Genomic DNA, 25,831 nt, shown 5'->3' with positions numbered 1-25,831 from the left:
GATCGTACACATATTCATTCTAAAGATTTATATTTTACGTATGAATAACGTTTCTACCCTTTAATAACATGTCTAGTATTGACACAAGAGGTGACATATTTAGTTGTATTGATTTTGCAAATTTTAGAGTAGGGTTGTTAGAAGCAGCGTTGTTTTTGAGTGGGGCCGTAAAAAAGACGGTTATTATTTTGTCCCATTTGACAACAAATTCTGCATAAAAAATTGTTTTTGGAAGAGCAAAGACTTTTCGCCGAGGACTCAGGTCTCTTGTTAGACTCCCTAACCTAAGTGGGAATAGGTTGGAAAACAAATTATTTCTCACGATCAACAGTTTAACTAATAAAAATACGTTTTAATTTTGATAAATTGTCTTGTCTCTATTAGCCTTGATGTAATCCTCAAATTAAGAGGAAAAATTAAAAACTAATCACTGTCTTGTACAAGTTGCTGAACGAAGACCTCTTATTACATTCGGCTGGACTAAGCTGGTTCAAATCTAACAGTGCTTTCATAGAAGACAAGTCACATTGCACCAATCGACAAACATGACTAACAATAAGCAAAGTGAAATTCATACATATTTGCCAAAAAACATGCAAAATTTTGAATACCCAATAAAAATGCAAGTAATTTAATGGAACATTCATCAGTATTACCGGCCTATTCAATCACGAACTCGAGTTGACTTACTTTTTTTCTTGTAATAAATTTATTTGATATAAAATGTTTTTTAAGATTACTCTTTACGGCTGATTATAAGAAAACGATCGATCTTATAGCTACCTCACAGAAGAAATTAAAATAGTTGTATAAATGCTCATCTAGCCGCTGTCTGGAAAGGGGCTGGACTATGAAACTACTATGGGCTGCCATTATATATCAATGTTCAACTGTACGGTTTCAATGCTGTTGCGGTAAAAGAGCAGGTTCGTGTCCAACCGAGAATGAAACTGCAACTGACAACGTTCGATGAACTTAGCCTCACCCCCCCCCCCCCCCTCCTTTCGAAATCCGGGGCTCCTGTACACATGGAAAAAAAAATAAAAACCTCGCTCACATAGGTAACGATTATCTTCTCGTCCCATGACTCTGTGCCCACCCAAACTTTACGATTCCCACCGACTATACTTTTAATACGCTTAATCGTTTGGCTATCGGATAAAATTTTCTTTTTCGAAGGAATAATACTCGTATGTGAAAAAAAGAAACAAAACCAACTCCCGACGAGGGCTCGAACGTTGAAATATTAACTAAACTGAACGTAAAAATAACATTTTTCGATCTCCGTGTGAAGGCTACGATGGATTTGTCATAGTCAAAGCCTGCACGAAATACAGCATTGCAAAACTAAACGTATTCTGCATTTTTAACAACTTTTGGAGCAGGTGATTTCTCCCCTCGTATTTAAAAGTTTGTAGACTTGCGCAGTACAGACTGATACCACGTACTCCACTCAGTCAGTTCTTCAACAACGTCCACACAGGAGCCAAAAACCTCTGCAATGCCTGTTAGTATAACTGCATATCTTTTGTTGGAGACTAAGAACGTTATCACAGAGTCGTAGCAAAGTGTTTAAAATTTGTAAAAATTAAACATAAAGTAAAATAAATAGTTGGGACAATTGGTGATAAAACTCGTCCGGCAAACAAAAAAACTGAAGAGGACAGTCTGTTCTAGGATTCATTTTTATTAGATTTATTGTTCGGTACTACGTCAGTTGTCTCATTTTTTTATGTTTCCAACTTACTTTCTCGATCTTCGACCGTTTCTGCTAACGCTGTGAATTGTTTACGAAAATTGCTTTGCTCAGTTTCAATACAACTTTTGCGAATAGATTCAGATTCTTGTGATTCACAGTTGATACCAATCGAATTGTGCATGTACCTACATGACTAGAGAGATCAGGACAAAACGGGGTAACTAAAGCAATATTATTTTATTTTTCAGAAGTGAAGTTTGTACAGTGATGAAGTGTACTATCACTTTTTGCCATTATCAAAAGAAAATCATTGAAGGCAAAAAACTCTTAGCAATATATGTGAAACTTTATTTTTACCAGAATTTCAACCTAATGCATCCTAACTATTTTTTTTTTTTTTTAAAGCAGTAGACATGCATTAGTTGAAAGCATCAAAATAGGCAAAAAAAAGAAATTGAAAAAAATGGCAGTGCTTTCAATGTGTGGAAAAATTGAAAAAAACCAAATATCCGTATTATAGACTATTTTTATAATTTTAATGAATAAATATTAAAAGACGACATATTTATAATAAATAACGATTTTATTGATTAATTATGAGCGCGACATGTTCGCGATATCAGAGATTTTATCGAGACTGTTGATTTCTTTCTTCTTTTATGTTAATATCAAGGCATACGTAATACTGTTACACTCATATTCCTACAGTATTTCTTTAAGTGCTCCGTTTTTCCCCGGTCTCTTCTATATTATAAAAAGATGCAGTTTCACAGTGAATAGTAACCTGATTTTAAACGAATTTTATAATTTAGGATAAATACGAACAGGCGAAAGATCTCTTCAAATGGATCGAAAGGTTTTATCTTATAACGGGAACGTGGCCGTTCCGATCGATGAACGTCAGATTCACCATATGGGCCATATATCTGTTGATTCATGTAACTGGTTCAATTATCGATTTATACTATGTATTGGGTGATTTTCTACTGACAATTCAAAACCTTACGGAAACCGGAATTATGGTAACAATGTATATAAAGATGGTTTTGGCGAAATATTCGAGAGAACTGGGAACGGTTATAAAACTGACGATCAATTTTATTGATGCGAAACACTTTAGAAGTGAAGAAGAATGGGAGCTTTATGTGAACTACAATCAGATGGCCAAAAATTTTTTCAAACTTGTGATCCCATTTACAATGGTATCTACATTTTTATTTTCGATGAAGCCGATACAACTGCGTCTCATTGCCGGTACCTGAATTCATTGGAATATTCACATTGATTTTCATCATTTCCATATTTGAGGGTTGAAGCTGAAGTCCCAAAATATCGCTCGTATAAATTTTCATTGTATTTCGCGCCTCTTCCGATAGATCCCACTGTAGTCCCCCCTCCCACTACCAAAATTACCACACGTTTTCAAATCCCGTCTAGAGACTTTTCGTCTCCCACGGACAGGCGCCCGGCCCTAAGAGCTCATTCTCCTTCCGTGTGCCGGAAGAACCACACGTCGTAATTGAAAAATTTTGTTTTTTGAATTGTGGATAAAGATGACTGCTCGAAGTTCGAGGAGCAAATCTGTGGAGGAGATTGCTCTCGAGGAGAGAATTAGAAAACTCGAGAGATTAATCGAGAAAAAGCATCGGAAAAAGAGCAAACGTTAGTATTCGGGTTTTGTTTTTCTAACACGTGACGTTCATAGATTGGGTTCGCAAACGGCGTCGATGGATTTCGAGACCACAAGCCCCTCGCGTGGGCTCTAACCCATGCGAGGCAGAGTTATTACTCGGGCAATATCATAAAAGGGAACGTTAAAAAAGGTTTAACCTATTTAACGTGTACGTTTGACGTACTTCGACAAAAAATCTCGTTGAGATTGGATATATGGTGCCTTGCTCTTTGTCAGGTCGCCGTCACGTATCGAGTTTGTCGGAAGAGGATCGGAGGAAGCGACGGAGGGAGGATAGAAGGCGTTCAAGATATTCGTCATCGGGAAATTCGGAGAGAGACGACTCGGTGCGGATCTCGTCTCGGATTTGGACGAGGCGGAGAACCGGGCTGCGGAAATAGTTAAAACTGTCCTTCCGGGGCTGACTCGAGTTGAGATTAATCATTCCGTTCAGCCCAGTCAGGGTTTATTTGACGCAGCGAATGGCGCTGCCTCCGAAGTGTCGGGATCGGCAAAGGAAACAGCCCTTGACCCTCAAGTTTTAGAGGTGCTAGATTTCGTGTTTTGTTTTTCCTTTTTCACCAGTCACCCATTCCCTGATGGTGGGTTTATTCACCCATTAATACGGCAATACTTTGAAACAATGAGCTCTTAGGGCTGGGCGCCTGTCCGTGGGGGACGAAAAAGTCTCTAGACGGGCTTTGAAAACGTGTGGTAATTCTGGTAATGGGAGGGGGGACTCCAGTGGGATCTATCGGAAGAGGCGCTACATACAATTACGATCGAACTTCACTTACACGTAAGTTCGTTTAATCGTATAATTTTTTGACATTTTTTTCTGAAGATTTGTTCAAAACTTATAAGGTGTCAACGAAAATCTACGTTTTGATGAGTTTATAAACTTTGGCTCAATTTAGTTCTTTCATTCCAATAATTTTTTCGTCCCAATTAATTATTACCAGTCATTTATTAGAGTACATGTCATTGATCGATATTTTTCAACCTTTTCTATCTGTGATGATTGCTTCTAACGATATTTGTCGGGCTATCCATGAACACACGAGTTATTACTGGTCAATACCGATAGCAATAGACTGATGAACACGACAATATTTTATGTCATTGATATACAGACTAATTAAAAAAGTCTACAGGTCTACAAAACCAGACCAAACCATATCTTATGGCTTATCGGGTCTACTATTTCTTCGAAATCAACGATGATAGAACTTTTTATCTCATGTGGATTTATCAATGTTTTGTGATGTGCCTGCCTCCGTGGTATCTATCATCGATCGGGTTGCTTGTGACTTTGGTACTCCACATAAGCGGACAGCTCTCCATTCTCTCATTGAGAATAAGAAATTTCACAGGCAAAGATTTTGAAAATGAACAAACTGCTAAAATGATTTTTCAAGATATATCACGGACACACCAGGATATTATCAAGTACGGTTTTCATTCCCCATATTTATTGAGAAAACGTTCTAACAAAATGCTCACGTGTCTTTTCCAACACGCAGATTAGCGAAAACTGTCAACGATGTATATGGAGCAGCTCTATTACAAGAACTTATGGTGACCACCGTCCTTATTGGCCTCTCAATTTATGCAACATTAACGGTACAAAGAGCGCGTTATGTTTCTTTTTTCATGATGTGAGAGTGTTATTGCATTTTTATACTGTTTTTTAGGGCATCGACGTCACAAATAATAACGAGATTTTCAAATGGCTTTCATTTGTCATGACAATGCTCATGATGATATATAGCTGTTGTTTTGCTGGTCAACATTTGGTTACCGAAGTACGTTAAAAACAAGTTTAGATTTCAAAAACCCGATTTTCTCATTCATTAGTAGAAACATATTTTTCAAAACTTTTTTTCTATTTTTCGCACATCACGTCCCATGTTTGAATCACACGTCGACTCCGATTTTGTAAATCTCGATTGAACATATTTCTAACACAATCCGCTGAATATCGTGATCGGTTGGAGAACTCGGTTGGGAAAACATTCCGTCCAATTTAAACTTGTGCCGAATGCGCAAATGAAATACGAAAAAAAACGCTGTTGGGATCTGATAGAAGTTGATATGACATCCGCGATTTCGAGTTTTACACGATGCAAGATAGATGTGACACATTTACGTACGATTGCACCTTCTCAACACCGTTTTTCGGCCGAGCCTTCGTGTCAGATCCCAATAAGAAGTTTTTAAATTTTGAGGAAGATTTCGACTGGTTTACAAACTTTAGTCAAACATGGTCGTAAGATATGCTACCTTAATTTGTTTATTTTTATTTATGTTTTATTATTTTTCCCTTTTATGACTGGTGATTAAACTGAAAACGGTTTTCTTGTTTTTTTTTTTTTATTTTTTATATTTCACATATTCAGAGTTCCAATCTTTGCGACGCGTACTATGAATGCTTGTGGTACGATATGCCAACCTCCTGCAAAAAACAGTTGATAATTTGCATGCTTGGGGCAAGCAGGCCGATTCAGTTGTCAGCCGTTGGCTTCTATGATTACTCTTTATTTCTCTTCGTAAGTGTAAGTATAAATATGAAGGTGCTATTGAAACCGATGCGAATTGCAATTTATGCTTCCAGATTGTTAAAACAGCAGGAGGCTACGTATCCTTGCTACGAACGATGACAAGTGAACAGGCATAATTGCTCGGTGACCGTGGCGAACGTTGAAAGAAAATGCGTTTTTTCTTCTTATATTGTTTGGGAAACACTCGAATATCCTGATGCTTGAACGCTGAGCTTGAACAAAGATTTAGATGTTATTCGATTGATTCGTTTTGGTGTTTTTCTTGTATTTTCCTTCCTCATAGAAGAAGCTCTCTGTGTGTGTGTGTGTGTGTGTGTGTGTGTGTGTGTGTGTGTTTGCGCGCGGTATAGTACTGCAAAATTCAAACTCTTATAACTTGAAAACGATTTGAGATACAGGGCTACCGTTTTGCATAGATATTAAGGGTGAATGATACAAAAGTCGAAATAATTAGAAATTAATCAAATTTGGTGATAATGTTCTTCAACATCAAGTGCGAAAACACGAATTTTTTCAAAATTTTCTTCTGTTTAGTTATCGAGTAATTAGGCATTAAAACAGATTTCTTATGCCTGGAATGTATACCTATATATATGGAAACGCTATGCTTATACACGTGAACTTTAGTGATCAATTACTCGATAACTGTACAGAAGAAAAATCTTAAAAAATTTGTATTGTCAAATTTGGCACTAAAGAATATGTTCACCAAATTTTATAAAATTCTGATCATTTTGAATTTTTTTATGTTTTTAGCATGGTTTAGCATGGCAACATTGTATCGCCTGTGCAATATATCCTTAATCTGGGCAAGCTCTTCATTCTCTGATAATTTTGTCAGAATTTGAGGTAAATATGCAGAAGTGGGGCTCCACCCCAAAACGGCTCAAAATTTGTTTTTATGAATTCAGGGCTATACTATGGCAAGGAAATATGTATTTTATGGTAGCGGAAAGTTGCGAAAACCATTAAAAATTATATAAATTCAAAATTTATGGAATTCCGAAAATTTCGATAAAGTTGCAGTTATATTCGAAACATTTGGATAAACTTCTGAAAAGCCCATACCCCCAATCAAGTCTGCAGCATCTTTGGATGTGTGTGGAATCGTTGGGCGGGTCTGGAACATCTTTGGATGTGTGTGGAATCGTTGGGTAGGTCTGAAGCACTTTTGGATGTGTGTGGAATCGTTGGGCGGGTCTGGAGCATCTTTGGATGTGTGTGGAATCGTTGGGCGGGTTTGGAGCATCTTTAGATGTAGTGTAGTTTTCCCATCATATATAAATTTTTCTAGCTTCAATATTTATCGCAATAAACGCGAATAACCCTGAAAAATCGTTTTTTTTCGAGAATTCCAAACAAAAAAAAGGCGAGTCGATGTTACACGACACAACATATATTAATAATGTATGTGGTACTTTTAAAATAGTCATTTCATCCCTCGGGGGGGCTTCCCCCCCCCCCCCCCCCCCCGAACCGCCCCGTCGCCCGCCACGCGTCCAGGGCGGGTTTATGTCACACTGCTATAAAATAGTATACTATTTCATATCACATACTAAAACAAATGAATCTCAAGTATTTGTCCTCCTCGAAACATTTTTTTGTCTAAATGAGATATAAAAAAACAGTAGTCAGTGATCTCGGTTTGGCTTTTCTTTCAAACGAGTTCATGATTGTACATTTTGTTGAGGAAGTAAAACAGTGAATGCCCAATGTTCGAGTGGCCCAGACGGTAATTCATCTTCCAAAGAACCAGCGGAAAATTGAAACTGTAACAAATTGCGCATCAGTCCATAAAGAGCTCTTCCAATCTCTTAAACCGAGAATTTGAAATTCCAGCCAGATCGAAAGAGTCGAAATTACTGAACATCCGGTTTCCCAATTAGCAAGCATCTCCGTCAATTTTTTTGTATACTACAAAAAACCAATTAGTTACACGAGTGGAGGGTCTTGCGCGGATGTTACAACATTCGCAAATTTTTTCATAAACTTCAGCTAAGGAAATGTGCGAAATTTTCTCGAATATATTCCTACTATCGAGGCCAGAGCAATTTGAGAGCCTCTCTGTGAGAACAGAAACGAGTCACTTGCACACATAACTTTTTCATCAATCGAAACAACGTTCACCAAAATTTAATGCTTGCATAGCACTCATCGAGGTGTACATCAACGATCTCAACATTCATTCCATTCAACACTAATGTGTCACTAGACACTCAGCAGCAAACTTGGTAAAGTCTGGGAACATTGATCGTTACATTGTTGTTGAATGAATAGTCAGACGTTACCTTGATCTCTGAATCGAGAATGAAGGTAAACATGAGTGCGAAAGAAATGCAAATAGAAATTTCACTTTTCCTCCAATTCAATGTTCCCTGCTTCGTCGCGTGTCTTTTCTAGCTCTTATAACATTCATAAAAGTTTCTGTTGAAACTGCTTACTCGCCTAACGCTCATCGAGATTAAGCGTTCGTTAAATTTACCGCACTGGCGAGCACCCTCACCAGACTCTCTGCTCTGGTTTCACTTTTTTCCACTCTTTCTTTCTCTCTCGTAAAATCCCTGTAACACACCGCTGCTCGAACACAATACTATCATTAAGGAATTTGGAGCGACTTGGATAATTTCACTCTTTTTCTTGCTCCATTAGAGTCTCTCGTATGGAGACCACCTTTAACTATGAAATCTTGTAACGTAACTCTCTATTGCGGCCATTAGTATACGTCTCATTAACGTTGAGAGCTCATCTAATAATACGAATTCTTATTCCAATAGGGCAAGAGATGAATGATTCTCATCGAAACGAGCAATATTTTCTGAATTTAAAACTTTTTTTTTCTTCGGGTTGGCCGCCAGACTTCAATCATGAGAAATCGAATATCAACGGTATCTCTAGGTCTTCCAATATTATTTTTTAATTTAAACCGATAAAAGGTTTCAAATGAAGATCAAATCATGACAGCACCTTCACTTATTGCTGAACAAAGTGCTATAATGAGTTTTATATTTTTTCAACTTAATTTCCCAGTGAACGTTATCAGTGTTTCGTCTATTACTATTATTTTTTAACACCTGTTCTGAACGCAGATTTTGTTGCAAATAAAAATGATAAAATTTGAAAAAAAAAAACAAAGACAAATCTGGTGAAATCGAGCTTGGAAAAAGTCACTTGGAAATCAAAACTTTCCAAATTCTTACAAAAATGAACTTTCCCATGAGATTTAACGATAAAACGAATTTTCGTTCAATTATGATACGTTCATTTACATCTCGTGTAATTAAAAGTAATCTTGTAAAAATAGGGAGATGAAAATAAAAGTTTGCATACATCTTATGAATGCTCGTAAAGTGAGCGTGAAAAAAGGACGACGATCGAGCGATCTGTGTCAGGTTGTTGTACATATAAATATTTTTGTATGGAGAAAAAACAAGCAACAGTGTCGATGCTCGCAGGCTTTTCTTCCCAAGAGACGACCAAGTGCGAGGCCACTTTCACGTAACTCTATGTATGGAGTTGCCACAGGTCGAGAACGCGGGGGCTGCCACCGTTGCTGCACAAATTCTATATAAAAACGTGTCTGTAAAAATATGTAAAAGGCATTTCGCGTTGAATCAACCAAATAATAATCAATAATTTTTTATTTTTTTTTTTAATTTTTATACAACTTCACGGATCTGAGACAAACAAAAAGCATCATTTCATCGTTATGGAGCTTTAAATTTATTTATTAGGTTCTGACAACGTCAACGTTAATTACGAAATTCCTTGTTACGACGCAGTCGATGTTTATTCATTTGACTTCTCGTAGATCGATTCTCATGGATTTTTTTATCTCGAAAAATAATTCCAAAAATATTTTTAGATAAAGTATAAACAACTCGTATGACGAATTAATGTTTTTAAATATAGATTCATGAATAAGAGTGAATTGAAAATATATCTAACAATTATCAGTCCAAATAGTAAATACGAGTTATGCTGAAATTCACCCATATTTATTAACTTATTTAGATTCGTTAGAATTAAAATAGCCTGTACGTACTAAAACGCATTGAGCAATACAGTCTCTGCGTGTTCGGAGTTTATAGACCTCGAATCTGCGACAAGAGTCGCTAGCCTTGCACGCAGCTCTCCTCTCGGTGAAGAAGCAGCTTTTCAGCTCGTTTGTCGCGAGAGTCCGTTGTCGCTTCCGGATGCTGTAGGGCTTCCTCGACGAGTGTCGGCCTCGAGCAAACAGATTAGTTTATGTCGGTATCTCGACTGTATAAATAGTTTAGCATGTTATGCTCGAAAAAACATAAACGGCCGTATCGAATTGCGATTAGTATGGAGAATTAAGCATTGGAAGTGTCGGAAGAGATTTTTGCTCGCGAGAGGCAGGAAATTCTTTGAGCAAACAACGCAAGAGTTTTCAAGATATTCTTCTGTCGACGTTGAAGTATTCCACGCCGGTTCTCCATCCTCGGTACGGTTCTCTAGTAACTTAGATTCACTTTCTTCAAGTGACATATATATTTTATGAATTCCCACTGTGAAATTATGAGTGGCTGTGACATATCTCGTAATTTCACGTATTTTCTCCCCCCTCCAATGGACTCTGACACTTTTTTACTTTCGGTATGTAAATACGTAGGAACGAGCAGTGAGAATTTCATTAATTGGGCATGGATTTTAATGAGCCTGAAAAAAGGGATACGACAAATGCGATCTACGAATAATCTTGGATTCCCGTCGACTTCCAAACGAAAAGCAACGTCCCTATAGCAGTCTGTCATAAAATAATTCTCTACAAGTTTGCTGAGATTGAAAAATAATCGGACAAATGTTTATCCCATTGAGGGTGAATGTCCTGCAGTAACATGAGCGTAGAAAAAGTGTGAGTTGCGGAGCGCGAATGAATCTTAAACTCGTTTAACCGGCTAACAAAATCATTGTCAAGGTGCAGCACTGGTAGAGGCGGTTACAATTCCAATGTATACACGCACATAATGGGAGCCTGCGATCTCACCACACTAAGGTACAAAGTTACATGTAAAGCAATTTCGCTCGCGGTTTAACAAGACTCGTTTGAAAAGTTTAGTTGGTAGCAAACGCTTCAAGATTCCATCAATATACAACGGTGTTTGTTTGCGGTTAGATGGGTCTGCTTGCTTTGCAAGAGACTAGTAAATTCAAGCAGCCCAACAGTATACAAGCTCAGTGCGTCGGTGTGTTCGTGTGCGTCCAGCAAATAAGGCGATTCCTTGTAAATAGTTCGTGTGACGAAGTCAACACAAATAAATAAGCAAACATGTGCCATACGGCTCTCGCTCAACCACTTTCCCGAAGTCTCTTTTTCCTCCATTCTTTCATCTCACTTCCAATGTTGTTTATATCTACAGTGCCTACACACGCATGTGCTATTTGATTCGCTTGGCTAGATCAACCCAACATTTTTCGTCGTGGGAAATCGCGACATTGCGATTATTCTCTCTCGCCCGCAAGCCCTCGCTCTGGTGGCGCGCGACCTTTTCTCGACCTACCTGCAAATATAAAGTTTCTCTGAGCGTCGTTTCACTCGCCTTTTTCCGATGCGAAACTTCCACGCCGTACTATATCTTTTGTGTCACATTGGATGAGCGCTGCGCGCGCGTGATCCCACTCGCGACACAACAAGATGCAACTCACTTTCTTTCCATTCTCTCTGCTTCCTCTCCTTCTTAATTCTCCTTCTTTGGACCCTCATTAAGAAACGCAACCGAATCTGCACTCTCTTCGAGACTCGCCGGATGCATCTCTGCGGGATAACATTGCCGAGACACCGTACGCGCTTTACATAACAGAAGCAGGTTTTCACCCTGACTTCATTTCGATGCATTCGACCTCTGACCTTTCCTGACAATTCGGATTCCTTCCGTTCAGGGGACCGTGTCCGATTTCCGGTCATTTCACTCTCCCTCGGCAGGAAACCTTCGCATTGCAATTAATATTCCTGCGTGACGAGCACAATCGATCACATTGAAAAAAAAATCGCTCTCCCGAACCGGTTGTCAAGACCCAGGTCGTTACCAGTTTTCAAACTTTCTGCGCTTTTCTGACCCCATTTTGTGGATAGTCGAGCTGAAAAATCGGCCATTCCACTTCCGCGCAGGAACTACGACAAAACGTCCAATAATTAGCGAATATCATTCACCTCGAAATTTCATTTCAGCGAGATTATTCTTCGCTTTGTATTCGTTGCCAGTGTCGATTGATCGCATATCGATTCTGAACCTCGCGGCGATTAAGATGCCTCGTCATGACCAAGTGCACAGACATGCCGGAGATCGTTAACGTGTCAAAACAGCAAGTTAACACGGCTAATCGGCGCAATCTTAATGGGATCGAAAATCTCGAGCCTCCACGAATCCGAGCTGCTCTCGGTCGCCATCATCATCCCGTATGTTTTTCCACGGAGCATTTATGTAGCTCATCCATCTAAGAAACATCAAACCGTCGAACGTTCTCAGCATACTCCAATTGTTCGTCGAGCGATATTGAGTAACTGTTAAGGTCGATCCCCTGCGACAGCCCCAATCAAAAGTTATGTACCGTCTGCATATTAAAAGGGTTGATAATTCGTTCGGATCGCAATCAATAACTTTGTAACGAGCCTATATACTACGTACTCGGTGCCAGCAGATATAGTACAAATATCATTTGCTTTCATAAAATTTATTCTAAAAGTACTTTTGATCTGACATCGCGAGTAAATTTTTTGACGGAATTGTCCGGGCTACGCTTCGACACACAGAAAAGGTTGCCTATACAGACGACATTCGCTTGTTCGCTTGCAAAATATATCGTATGCAGCCTAAACCTTCGTACTTCTCGAGACTATATCTGTCAAACTAGATGGTCAATCACCTTGTTTTTTTTCACAATATCTGTGATATCCTGTTCTAGATCCTCCTCGTTTTTTATAAACTTCCTAATTTTAGTACTAACAGTAGAATTAATAATGTGCCGTTTGCCTATGCATGGTCCATATGTTACGTGTTAATTGAGTCAATTTCAATTACATATATCTCGGGTTCGGGATGGTGAAACTTGTTAAAATTATATAGAGGTGTTGTTCATATGTTAAACAATACGTATGCCAAATTTAAATAATTTCCTAATTTAACTGTCTCGTGGAGGAACCACTTTAAGTAGAGGATCAATTTGGATTATTCGGTTGTCTTGGTTAATTGAAAATATTGTGGGTCTTTCATCTGATGTGGATAGATAATGATTAATAATTATAACTTTTCACCATAACTTTTTTAACCAAAACATTGAATAGTCAACTGCGTCATAGTCGCTTCAATTGATGACAAACTGTTTGTGTCGTCAAGACTAATTTTTCGTAATAAAAACATGAACCCCCAAAAAAACAAACAAAACCCCATCAAAATCGTAATAGTTCAATTTTCTTGGTTTCCAATTTCATAATAATCATATTTATAATGTGGCAAAATTCACATTACAAAACTAACCGTCGATTATATAGAAAATTACATATCCATTTACTATTTTGAACGGTAACAGGGAAATGCTCGACTGTTTTGAATCTACTAAACACGATGCATACAAACATTCGTCTAACTAGTACGCATCATAAATTTTGTAATCGGATACTCAATTATGTGGCTCACGATTGACGTTTTGCCATTTTTTGCTCCACCCACATTGTCATTCCTAAGCGTAGGTGGTCCTCCCCTTCCCCAATGAATTAATTCAGCAACCGATCAAAGAGCCTGCGTCGAGTTAAGGATCGCATATATAATCGGGCCTTTCACTCGTACGTTCGATTCTCTGCCACGAGCGGTATCGCTTCGATTAACACCGTCGCATTACAGCGAGGACGAGATTTCACGAATTTTGATTAAAAAGCTTCTCGAAGTCTAGAGAAGTTTCATACCAAAAGGATGGCAATTATTCAGGATTTTGGAACTGGATTCCGGTGGGGAGTTTTGAAAGTTCATGGTTTCTTTGTTAGAATAAGATTCACAGAAAGACAAATTTGACTTATTTCCAGTAATGAAAATGTCTGTAGCTGCCGTCGAGAAGCCACAGCAGCCTCTTCATTTATCTTCGGCTTAAATCTTATTGGCGTTGAATCGACTGTGAGGACACATTTGTTCGAATCAACGACTCTCTTTTAAGCCAGCAGTAATGCTCGATACCACCCGCTGGGTGCGGGCACTCGTTGAAAGAAAATTGTGCCGATGAGAAATTGCAGTCCCAACGGTCCGAGTCGATTCCGTACGCTTCCGCTGGCCCCGCAACGCAATCGTACATCTTGATATTTAAGTGTGCTCTTCAAAGGGAGTGAATTTATATTCAATTTCAACGGGATATTTTTATTTGATTGTGCGTCGTACTTCTCGAGTAACTGCCTCCTCGCACGAAATCATTTTCTTTTACACTTGTTCAGAGCTGTGACTAATGTTTGTGCGGCTTTTAACCCGTCGATAATCGCGTTATGAGATTTTCTCCCACATTTTATTTCAAGGAAGGTGCAGTTGGAGGGGAGCGTGAGGTAGAAGTGGCTGTGAGAGAATCTCTCATCACGCGACTATCGACGGGTTAAAGTTCGAGAGGTAAAGAAGCATTAAGATGTACGAGCTTAAGGGTCGATTTTTACTTCCTAATTAAATATATTATCATTCTAAATTCATATCAGTGTTATTAATTCAAAATTGTACATAAATTTGTTCAACTTATCTTTTGGCGATTGAAATTACGAGCGAATCGATCAAGAAAAAAGTGTTAATAAAAACACTTTTTTCTTGATCCATTTTTGTCTTTTTATTAAGACAAAAATCCATGACAGGAATGGGCCAAGCCAAGAAGAAACAAAATGCCAAAATAAGCAAGCGTGAGGGTTATACGAGTGCTCGTCATTACCAATTTCGTTCAACCTTTAACGTAATATATCTTTATTACTAGTAAGACAATCGTCTCGAATTTTTTCCCAAACCTTCATTATTTACTTCATCGTTATTGTGTACTTTTTTATAAACTTCGTAAGAAGCGTTCATTCGTTATATGGAAAGACAAACGATTTTTTACGCATAGTCCCTATACTCCTGTGTGTTTTTCTTTAATGAGATCATGCCCACCACACGAGCGTTGAACAACTGAATTTTTTGTCATGATAAGGGATTGGTGCTATTATATTCTCTTAAAATTTATAGATTTAAAAATTAACATAACTAATCAATTAGTCCGTTGTAATTATCAATCATATAAAAAAAATATCATTATTAGTAAAAATTTGACTAGTTAACTTTTTGATTTGGCAACTTTGTTGTTGGTGGAGAGATATATCTACCTTGCCAACGGTAAACTGATGGCTTGTCACTCACATATGACTTGATACGCATAACCAACAATTTATTTGAATTTGAGGTTACGTCATTATTTGTGATTACAAATATTTTTGTTATCACAATATTTGTATAAATATGAACAAAAAACATTTTTCTATTAATTATACCGAGAAAGTATACACGCCTGTACAGTACCGATACACTAATGTAAGCACGTCACACCTAAACACGATATACGTCAATATACATATATATAAACAGCTGATAAGCGGTGTTGCCGATGTCGTACCGAACCTAGTATTCAACGACTCATCGTGAGCGATGATTGTAGTTAATTTATGATTTCCGTCTTAAAGTTTCGGTGACCTGATATTTTTATAACGCCATTAACAAGATAAATGTTCAACGAATACGTATATGATTTAATTTTTTTTTTTCCAGCATTTACGATCCCTTAAATTTGATTGAAAAATCACGACCCATTTACTGCCACTACGATGTCCAATTTTTAATACTTATTTTCTTGCTTAAATGTTCCGTAACCTCCCCTCAATTTTTTTTACCGTCATTTTCGAACATTTTTCTATGCTGTGTAAAAAAATCAGATTTTTCTGCAGATTTTTAAATAGTGGCCATGATCTCATTACGTTTGTCTCAATAACCAATTAGACGAAGCCTTTAAAATTTGATATGCTTGTCAGTCGACTAGCCAATTAAACTCTGTGTAAATTTCAAGACTTTCTTAAAAAAATCGTTTCGTGTATGAACTACCTTAAGTCTCTCCGTATTATTTGATTTTTAAAAGTATTCTCTTATGGCGAACTTCTGCTTGATATTGTAACGATGTAAAGGTGTATGAGGAGAGAGAGAAGAGGAAACCCAAAACTGAGGAAAGAGAACACTTGTCGTTTGGCCATTGAAGAAAATAGAGCACTGAGCCTCGCAAGTATAACATCGATTCGGAGCTGTTTACATATGCGATATACGAAGAAAAATTACACCGAGGTACCTCTTCAAAGATCGGCGTGACGACGATCAAGGAGCGACTACTATCCAAAAATCTCATTTTATCAAACCTTCGTTACACAATATCGTTTCGGAATTTCGGAAACGAGGACGACAACGGCACCATCAAAAATTTAAGGTCGAAAATTCGCTCTCTCTCTCTCTCTCTCTCTTTCTTTCTCTCCTTCCAACTTCATTACTCAAAAATATAACCGACAACACATATGTAAATTAAAAATGAAAAGTGCACCTTTGTTAATAGTTTTAAGGTATTTGTATAAGGTTTATAAAACTGAAGTATCTGACTCTCGAGAAAATAAAATTCCTTCCAATATTTAACCTCAAACTGCAAGTTATTGAGTGGTCGAAAACTCCTCCATAATGCTCAATCAATATATACCGAACAGGAAAGTTGTTTTTTATTGTCCAGACAGGGGGAAAGTCAAAATCAATGGAATCCATTGGGTCGGATCATAAGCTTCGAATAAATGTCTTCCAGCAGTTACACAGTAACATAGATTTTGACGAGACTTTTTAATCCGATCGCGATACAACTTTCTCTGCAAATATACGATTCGTCAAAAGTGGTAATAATTTGATATTAATACGATAATTATTCATCATTCCCTGCCTGTACTTTCGCATGTTTTTAGACAAACCATGAATACATGAGTTTGAGTTTAGTAACGAACTACGAAACGGTCATTCGCGTTCGGTTAGTATATTTCTACTCTCAAATTCAGTGTTTTCTCAAAATTATAAAAATAAAGGGGTGGATTTTCATATAAAAATCCTGAATTGCCAAAAAGTGAAGAATGCAAGAGACCCATTAAAAATTAACTCGAAACTCCTGTCCTTCCCTCATTTCCTCTTCTGATATAACCCCAAGTTAGAGGAAAGCTCAAAAGGGACGAAGGCGACGATAAAAATAAAACGTACCGGTGGCGTCCTCTCTCTTAATTATTTGCCCAGCGCCAGAGCGAGTAACGAAAGCAGGGAAATTTCTCTGGGACGAAATAATCGTTCTACACTTTCTCTGTAATATGACATACATAAATATATGTGTTTATAGTCCGTTCGTCTCAATACGTAACTCGAATGATTTTTGTTTTCATATATACACTTGGCAGATGCGCTACCTTAAGAAGTTGTTGTTGCGAGGAGCTCGCAATGCTTCATGCAGAGTGCCGAGCAAGCCAATCGCCGAAAATATGTTTGCAGTCGATACTCGTGTGTGTTGTATATCATGCTCGTGTACACACGCAGCTCGAGGTTAAAAATGCATTAGTGGGGATGGTTAGCGTTGTTACAGACGAGCACGTAGCCGGGTGTACTTTCTTCCGATTATCGGCGACGAAAGACCGCCGCGACCACTCGCGAGCATTGACATATCCCCAGCAGGTAACGACGACGGAGCTTCGATGTCGAAGAGGCGTAAGTGCTTCTGCCTCAAATTTCATCGCGGGTCTTTCGAACTTTGAGCAGTTTTTACATACACAGTTCCGTTGCTGCAGCGCTCTCACGTTCCCAGCGATGCCTCTTCCTTTCTTCCTCTCTCTCCCTTCTTATTTTCTTTTACAACCTCTGCCGAGAGCGTCGACAAGAATCGGGAAGATTGCACACAGTCGCCTCGACTACGAAGCGATGTGAGCGCTGCCGCGGCGGCTGGATCCGCAAAAATTCAGGTGGAAGCGAAAAAGTTAATGCCCCAAAACGATTCACGAGGCACATTGAACGTTGAGAAATCTACTCCATCGAAGAAAGTTCAACGATGCGCCACCTCTCGATCGAAACCACTCTTGGCACGGATAGTTCAGTGCAACAATGTCGAAGCCAAAACCCCCTGAAGATTCATCACAGACATTCTTCCATTATTCTCGCTTCGTGCCTCAAATAATGTGGCGAAACGAACACCCACACTCGTTCGAATCCCACGCACCCGGACCGCGTCCCAATAAAACCAAACACAATCTTTACGTAATCAATGAAAAAGTATGTCAAATCGAACCTAATAGATACAAAACTGTTACTCGAACCAACGAACAAACATTTTCTCAGAATTACTTTTATTTATGAACATTTTCCTCGACGCAGAAATGCCAATTGGCAAGGAATTTTGAACCACTTTCCTTGAACACGTGAAGCGCAAAGCTCGCGTGAAATTCCGACCATCAAAGTATGGCGTTTGTTTTTATTGAAAAATTGAGTAATTATTTAAAAATGTAATCGCTCACATTTGAAGGCTGCTCGCCCCTTGACATTGAATGTTAGATAATTTTATTGTTAGTCACAACAGCGAGGAGCAAAAGTGGATCAATTTTGGAGAAGAGCCGCGCGATTTCATGTAACAATCGAAAAAAGTTTCGACCTGCAGCAGGCGATTTCGCACTGTGAAATAAGTATAATTAAAGAAATTGACGTATTACACTCGACTATTATGTGGGCGACGGTGGCAATAATCTCACTGTGTCGTCGGATATGTACGTGGATAAACGAACGTAACGTGCGTCTAAAAATGAGACGGCAGAGTAGGGGATCTAATAAACGCGAAGGACGCGCTCGGGAGAGTGACGGTTCGGTGCGAGGATGTAGAAAGTGAAACTCGAGCGGCAATGCGTGCTCAAAATTCTAACGAGCTCGGTACACAATTCGCGACTTACGCTTCGCTCTTGCGTAATATGAAAGAAAAAGGAGAAAAAAATGTTTTATAAACAGGTAGAAAAGGCACGACGGAACGGCCGCACCGAGCGGAGAATCCACGAAAAAAGTCGGATGGCGGACGCTCTTCTCGAGCACAAAAGCGAAACCTCATCTTCGCTCCAGTGCTAATGTATCTCCTCGCGGTAAGTATCACAATTTACTTCACATATTCATACAACTCCGTGAGTATATGTTCGCATAAGTATACGTAGATACCGCGACTACGTGCTCAGAGACCTCGAACTCGCGAGTGTCGTGAGGTAACACGAGCGGAAGTGAATTATAAACGTACACCGCAATAACCGCTGCCCAACATCGAGATCGAGAACGTTCGAAGCCCGAGCCATAACGCCGAATTCTTACTAGTGCGATGATCACGAAAAGGTCGATTTGGAAGTGGAGCCACGCACGGAGAAAATATTGCTATCGAAACGATCGTGATGCAAGGTAAAAGCGAAAGTGCAATCACTGTCCGTGATGGAATTCATCATTTTATGTGAATACTAAAATCAATATCGCTCGGATCTTGTACGAAGGCGGTGCTGGTCAGTTGTCAGGATCGAATCTCAAGGGTGCTGAGATTCATTCAACAAAATGGTCCACAGCTTTCTTCTTGCGGCGTTACCATTAGAACAATCATTACCGCGGACTGTAATGCGCGACATGAAAAGCCGGAAGTCGAGCGAGTCTCTCTCGAGAGAGTAATATTTCCGACGCATTAAATATCCTTGCTTTAATGACGCAATAGACCGGGCAATAGGCTGGAAAGAAATTTTATATAATATGGCAGAAGAAAGATCGCCTCGGCGAGAAATGGTGTTTGAAACTGTCGGAAATGTGGAGCAGATCCGCCTCGATTGCGTATCACATTTCGGAACCGCCGAGCGAATACAGTTATTTCTTCGTAGGCCGGGCAACATCCAATCCTCTCGATTCTGCTCTGCGCGAGCATTTTTTACATGAAGCAGTCTCTCGCGAGTCGTTGCGAAACACGAATTTTCTACCTGGACCAGCAGCACACGGACGCCTCTTTTCTCATTTCAACAATACGTTAAAACCCAACAGACACACCGAAACTCGCGAGTATGAAAATAAATACAAACACAAATATGAGGCTCCCAGCGAACTCTGATCTCCCTGAAGAAATCACTTTCATTCGAAGACCGCGTACAATACAGGTATAACAAGCTCCACTGATCCGTAGGCTTCTATACCTGATACAGGTAATTCCACGAATCATTCAGGACGTACTTCCTTTTCCTCTTGTTCCATTTTTATTCTCCTTGTTCATGCGGTGTTAGGCTTCGACATATTAGCAATTATTTACAGTCGAGAATAAAGTTCTTGAGCACTATTCAAGTATGTTGAGATAGAATAATCGTGAGAATCATTATTTTTACTGGGAGCGATCATCTTCGACCCGGAGACTCGAATTTCTATGGATTTGTTGATCAGTGAAGGAGAAAAAGTTGAGAGCCTCCGTCTATATTAAACTCGCTCGATAATTTGCGAGGAAAAACATTTTTTCTTTGAAGAAGTAAAAACAATTAAAAAATTCCTGGAAGAAAATAGAAAACTGTAATAAAAAATGAACCGATTTTACGGGAGGAAAGTCAAGCATAAAAATGCATTACAGACGAGAAGGAAGTGTATTCTAAATGGAGCTGTGACTATTGAAATTCCCGAGATAAGAGTTATTTTCATCGACAGCTAAGTCTGCGTTTTTGTGTGCATGGAAAGTCGTTTAAAAAATTAATGAGAAGAAAATAACGATTACAGGCAGAAAAACATTGCTTCTCGTGTGAATGTCTGAGTGGCGGGGGCGGATGAATGAATAAAATTAGTATATTTTATTCAAATTCGTTTATAACGTTTAATCGGAGAATAAAATGGGCATTTGGTAAAACTGAGAATCTGGAGCAGAACTAACCTTGCTACGTAACCTTGGGCGTGAACTTGGCTCGAGTTGCTCAAGGCGATTTGCAGAAGGGAACTGGAGTAAAGAAGCGAAAGAGAAGTAAAGAGGGAGATAGAGAAGAAGGAAGAAAGAAGATTGAAAAAGTGACGCGGCGGGCGTTGCTTCGCTGGACATTACAGTCAACCACTGGCCTCTGATCACTTTCTCCGAGCGGAGAATCGATGAAGCGAGATGAACGAGAGTAAGGGAGAGAGGGAAGCGAGCAAAAAGGAGAGAAAAATGTTAAAAAACGTGTGTGGAAGGTGGGAGAAGGTTTTGTGGAGTGAAAAAAGAAAGATGCCAATATGAAAGGTGCGCGTGTGTGAGGTGTCAAATGTTCGGGGGAACGAAAGAGCTCCGGAACTTACCGATGGGGTTCCTCCACCACTTCCACCTTCTCCGGGAGAGAGAAAGACTCGCGGTAGCACGAGCCGAACTCAACTTGTGGGCTGGCAGTGTGTAACATGTGTGACGGTCTTTATACACATAAACATTGAAACGAGCAGGCCCAAAGAAAACATCGACAACATCGCCACTTCCACTGCACTAGCGAAACCAACAATTTCACGAACCACCACCACCGCTTCTACCAGCTCGTTCCAATCGGGCCCACCACCACCTTCGAATCCGCCACCTTTAGCCAACTACCACAACTAGAAAATCCCGCGAAACGGGGGAGTCGGATGACCGTGCCTATATAACCACGACGTTCCACTGATTGAACGAAGTTAACCGAGTTTTCCGGCAACTAGGGAACGACAGATCGTGCCCGGTCCCAATTGGGCCGCTGCTCCGACAATATGAGGTTCCGTCCGAGAATCGCGGTCAGTTTTAGTTCTTCACTTGATTCTTCTCGCCCTTCTATCTGTTTATTTTTCTCACCAACGACTAGTGACTCAACAGTGATCCTTACTTCGTGATGCGGATAATTATTTGCGATTTTATTGTTTTACAGGTTGCTATTGTAGTGCTACTGCAGGTCGCTCTTGTTACAAGCAAGGCCCTCGACCAGACTTCGTTGCAGACTCAACAGGTGCAACAGCAACAGATACCGTAAGCCATCGTCCGATCTTCTTGTTCTCCTTTTGGCTGCAACCAACATAGCGGACCGTCAGGGGACGCTCTTTTCCACAATCAAACTGTTACGAATGATATTCAAAGTTCCCTTTTTTCAATAACAATAAATAGTTACCACGTTTCGTTAGTGCAGCGTATTTCCAAAAGATTATTACTGAAAGAAACGTAACTCATGATTCGTCACCTCTTACCAGTTTTTTTTCAATCTCGGTTTTTCTCACGAGAATCTAAGAAGCAGCGAATGATGAAAAATCCAAAGTAATTTATCGCGTTCCAGCTACGGTAATGTAGAAGCTCAAAAGCGTTATGGAGGTGATGGAGGTGGTGACGTTATCGAGCACCATGAGGAACACCACGCGGAGCATCACGATGATCACCATGATCCCGGCTATTGGAAGAAGAAGCTCATCTGGAAAGAAGGCTGGAAAAAAATTTGGAAACCCGCACAGAAACAAATTTGGAAACCAGCGTGGAAAAAAATCCATAAGCCCGTTTGGGAACCCACCACAAAGGCTGTTTGGAAAGACATTCAGGTGCCGGCGTGGAAAAAAATTTGGAAACCAGTGTGGAAAGAAATTCAAGTGCCTGTTTGGAAGGAAATCCAAGTTCCTGCCTGGAAAACGGTTTGGAAACCAGTGTGGAAACCTATAAAGGTAACGCAATCTCTTTGCGAGTAATTTTTCAAATTTCATGGAAGGAAAATAAATATTTTTTATGCACCGAGTTCTCCAAATTCATGTAGAAATCGATGGATTCCTCATCAATTCCAAGACTTGGAATAATTTTTTCTTAATGATCATTTTCTTGAGAAAAATTCTTCACTTTCTAAATATCTCGCTAGTCACGGGACTCGCTGAATCTTAAAGGATTAAATGCAACATTGTGCTCACTGTAACGTGTAACGCGGAAATGAATTGTTTGTTTTCTCATCGTTCTCGTATGAAAAGACAAAAGTATCACAACGACTGATTCAAATTGGAAGTTAAGGAGTAATTTGAAATGTTTCATTCGACCAAAGGTACCAGCGTGGAAGGAGATCCAAGTGCCGGATTGGAAAAAAGTGTGGAAACCAGTATGGAAGGAGATCCAAGTGCCAGCATGGAAAGAGATCCAAGTGCCGGCATGGAAGAAGCTGTGGGTGCCGGAGTTGATAAAGGTTGGAATTCCGGGTGAAAAGTATTTGGGTAAAGATCCACACGGTTGGGAGTACACGAGTCACGATCTCTGGAAGAAAAAGGTGGTTTGGAAGCCGGTATGGAAGAAGTACTGGAAGCCAGCGAAAAAGCAGATTTGGTTACCGGACAAGAAGTTGGAATGGAAAGAGGAGTGGAAGCAGATCTGGAAGCCAGCGAAGAAGCAGATTTGGGTCGATGACAAGAAGCTCGTGTGGAAGGAGGAGTTGAAGCAGATTTGGAAGCCGAGTAAGAAGCTCGAGTGGATCCCGGACAAGAAGCTCGAGTGGAAAGAAGCGTGGAAACAAATTTGGAAGACTGAGCAAAAGGAGGAGTGGGTACCGGACAAGAAATTGGTTTGGAAAGAGGCGTGGAAGCAGATTTGGGTACCAGCATGGAAGGAGATATGGGTGCCTGGTTGGAAGAAGATCTGGAAGCCTGTGTGGATCAGCGAATGGTTCCCGAGCGAAGATCACCATCACCACAAGCCGGCACATGGATGGGAAGATCGAAAGGACATTCAGGCACAGGCCAGCAACAACGTCGCTTTACCTTACGCTCCGAGGCCGAACGAACAACAAGCGCAACAACAACAACAACAGCAACAACAACAGCAGCAGCAGCAACAGCCCTTGCTGCAGCAAGAACACCAGCAGCCTGAATTGAGACGAGAAGATTCTCTGATACAGCAGCAAGAAGCGCAGCAGGCTCAGGGCCATGCATCAATCACTCACGATCTCGTCCCTCCACCGGTGGTCGACCCGAGCCAAAGCGATCCCGCAGCAGCTTGGAAGTTCCCTTCTCGTTAAACAGAATATTTCTCCCCGATGATGAAACAATTTTGATGCTGTACAAAATTATCTCAAGGATTCAACGTAAGGATATTGCAGAGTGAAAAAAAAAACTAGCGACCGATCCGTTTCTCCGTTTATGTCCTACGACGCAAGCGCAACGGAACTTCGATCATTCGAACCTCCGGAAAGCCCTGGAACGTTGCGCTTTCAATGTTTGTACGGTCAAACCGATTGCTCCGAATAACGAGAACTAGTGTTTTGATGGCTCGACTGAGAAACCAAAACGGAAGAAACAACTTGTACGAAGGAACTGAGATTAGTGACGTTTGACTAGTAGCCTCATGGGCAGAGAGCAAAAGTACGAAAGAACCGTGTAATATAAGTCCACCATGTATATATTTAATCGTAATTATTATGTAGATATGAAATAAGGCTGCCGATTAATTTACCATACGAAGAACGTGGCCAACCAGGAAATATGGAAGAGAAAAAGAGATCGGTGGTCGGCGGGATGACAATAAAAAGTCAAGTACTCGCGCCACTTCTGTGCCCTGTAGAACACTCACGATTTTTTTTTTGTAAATTATCGACGTACCATGTTATTTGTTTTGAACGATTGTTGTTTGATACCGTTGAGAATAAAACGATTTTATTATATTTTTTGTTAAAAAAAAAGAAAAAGAGAAAAGAAATGTTGTATTCGTAAATATCTCGTTTCTCCTCGCGGATACGTTTTTACGGATCGAGATCGAGAAACCGGCTCAATGTCGATCGATCGTGCGGCAACGCACGCACTACTCACAAGCATACGCTCGTGGATATTCACCGTGTAACTTAATGACCGAGCTATCGACAATGAACCTGAGAGAAAGTAGGGGAGCCAGCTGCAAAGTCGTCGCATCCATATCGCCGTATAACGATACTCACGACATTTCGTTGTCAATCGAATTTCGTTGGCTCGATTTTTATCAATCGCTTTTCTTTCATATTTTCAATCTTCTATCTTTCATTGAGATAATAATTCTTATTGAAAGGTCATTGAAAGTTGATGCACTTCGATCCTACACAGCAAATTGTTCCTCAACTTTCGCTCGAGCGCAGGCTCAAAACTCACCGGAGAATGACGCACATTCGCGAAATGATTTTTGAAAGATATAAAAAATTCAACATTTTTTCGTGAATATGACACTCAGCAATGAGAAAATTTCAGTTGAAAAAATGTAAATAAAAAATCCAAGTTCATACAAATATTGACAGAATTGTAAATAACTGAATCGAAAAACATGGAACTTTCTTGCTTCCCTTTAAATTGATCGATTCGAAAAATCATCAAGTTTATCAACAATCCGTATAAGCGAGTTCACATCCGTGCACACAAGTCGTATATAAGGTTAACGACGCGACGTGTAACTCGCGCGCACGACCAGGCGGTTTGTCTCGAGTGAAAGTACCCAAGTCTCGACTCAGACGTCCCCGAGCTCTACACTCGGTAATATAAATTAATTCGTGTAAGAGTCACTGCACTGCCTCGTGTCTCGTGTGCAAATCTTTGTACAAAGTTGTACGCGGTTTGTCTGTATAGTTTCAAGGTTTCACATGTCGATACGACCCGAGAGACCTACGCTGAAGCTTTATAAGGAAATTGGAAACCTTGGAAACAGAGAAAATGCCATTATTTTCAGTGCAGATTCATCGTTCCTTTCTCTCCGGTTTATGAGGACGCGATTCGTATCTTTTCGGTTGTACAGTCTTATCGCGACGTACGAAAAAATATCGATGTGAATTCGAACCGCAGTTTCTACCGTGATGAAAGATTTTTCCGGTGGTTGGAATTTTTCAAAAAATTCCCCGATCGAATT

At 39.8% G+C, this 25,831-nt stretch overlaps 2 protein-coding genes across 2 annotated transcripts; both read left to right on the top strand.

Annotated features, from left to right (window-relative positions):
* Positions 1 to 1,501: 1,501 nt before the first annotated feature.
* LOC122416774 (odorant receptor 13a-like) lies at positions 1,502 to 6,103 on the top strand. The gene is made up of 7 exons (XM_043429821.1): positions 1,502 to 1,507; positions 2,512 to 2,953; positions 4,526 to 4,820; positions 4,895 to 4,994; positions 5,066 to 5,176; positions 5,771 to 5,926; positions 5,986 to 6,103. The coding sequence occupies exons 1-7, from the start codon at positions 1,502 to 1,504 to the stop codon at positions 6,046 to 6,048; spliced, it is 1,173 nt and encodes a 390-aa protein (XP_043285756.1). The 3' UTR covers positions 6,049 to 6,103.
* Positions 6,104 to 21,621: 15,518 nt separating this feature from the next.
* On the top strand, positions 21,622 to 24,629 carry LOC122417499 (uncharacterized). Its single transcript, XM_043431024.1, has 4 exons — positions 21,622 to 21,753; positions 21,885 to 21,982; positions 22,284 to 22,659; positions 23,025 to 24,629. Exons 1-4 carry the CDS (start codon positions 21,730 to 21,732, stop codon positions 23,985 to 23,987), a joined length of 1,461 nt encoding a protein of 486 aa, XP_043286959.1. The 5' UTR covers positions 21,622 to 21,729; the 3' UTR covers positions 23,988 to 24,629.
* The last annotated feature ends 1,202 nt before the right edge of the window (positions 24,630 to 25,831 follow it).

The sequence above is a fragment of the Venturia canescens genome, chromosome 10 (assembly GCF_019457755.1).
Source record: "Venturia canescens isolate UGA chromosome 10, ASM1945775v1, whole genome shotgun sequence".
Classification (NCBI taxonomy): Eukaryota; Metazoa; Arthropoda; class Insecta; order Hymenoptera; family Ichneumonidae; genus Venturia; species Venturia canescens.
This window is presented reverse-complemented; position numbering and strand designations above follow the sequence as displayed.

Bases quoted from the DNA above. Each gene is read 5' to 3' on its own strand.
- LOC122416774 (XM_043429821.1), top strand. The intron at 4,995-5,065 runs GTACAAAGAGCG...ACTGTTTTTTAG, and splicing joins CAATTTATGCAACATTAACG to GGCATCGACGTCACAAATAA. The intron at 5,177-5,770 runs GTACGTTAAAAA...TCACATATTCAG, and splicing joins GTCAACATTTGGTTACCGAA to AGTTCCAATCTTTGCGACGC.
- LOC122417499 (XM_043431024.1), top strand. From the start codon at position 21,730: ATGAGGTTCCGTCCGAGAATCGCG. The intron at 21,983-22,283 runs GTAAGCCATCGT...ATCGCGTTCCAG, and splicing joins GTGCAACAGCAACAGATACC to CTACGGTAATGTAGAAGCTC. The intron at 22,660-23,024 runs GTAACGCAATCT...ATTCGACCAAAG, and splicing joins CAGTGTGGAAACCTATAAAG to GTACCAGCGTGGAAGGAGAT.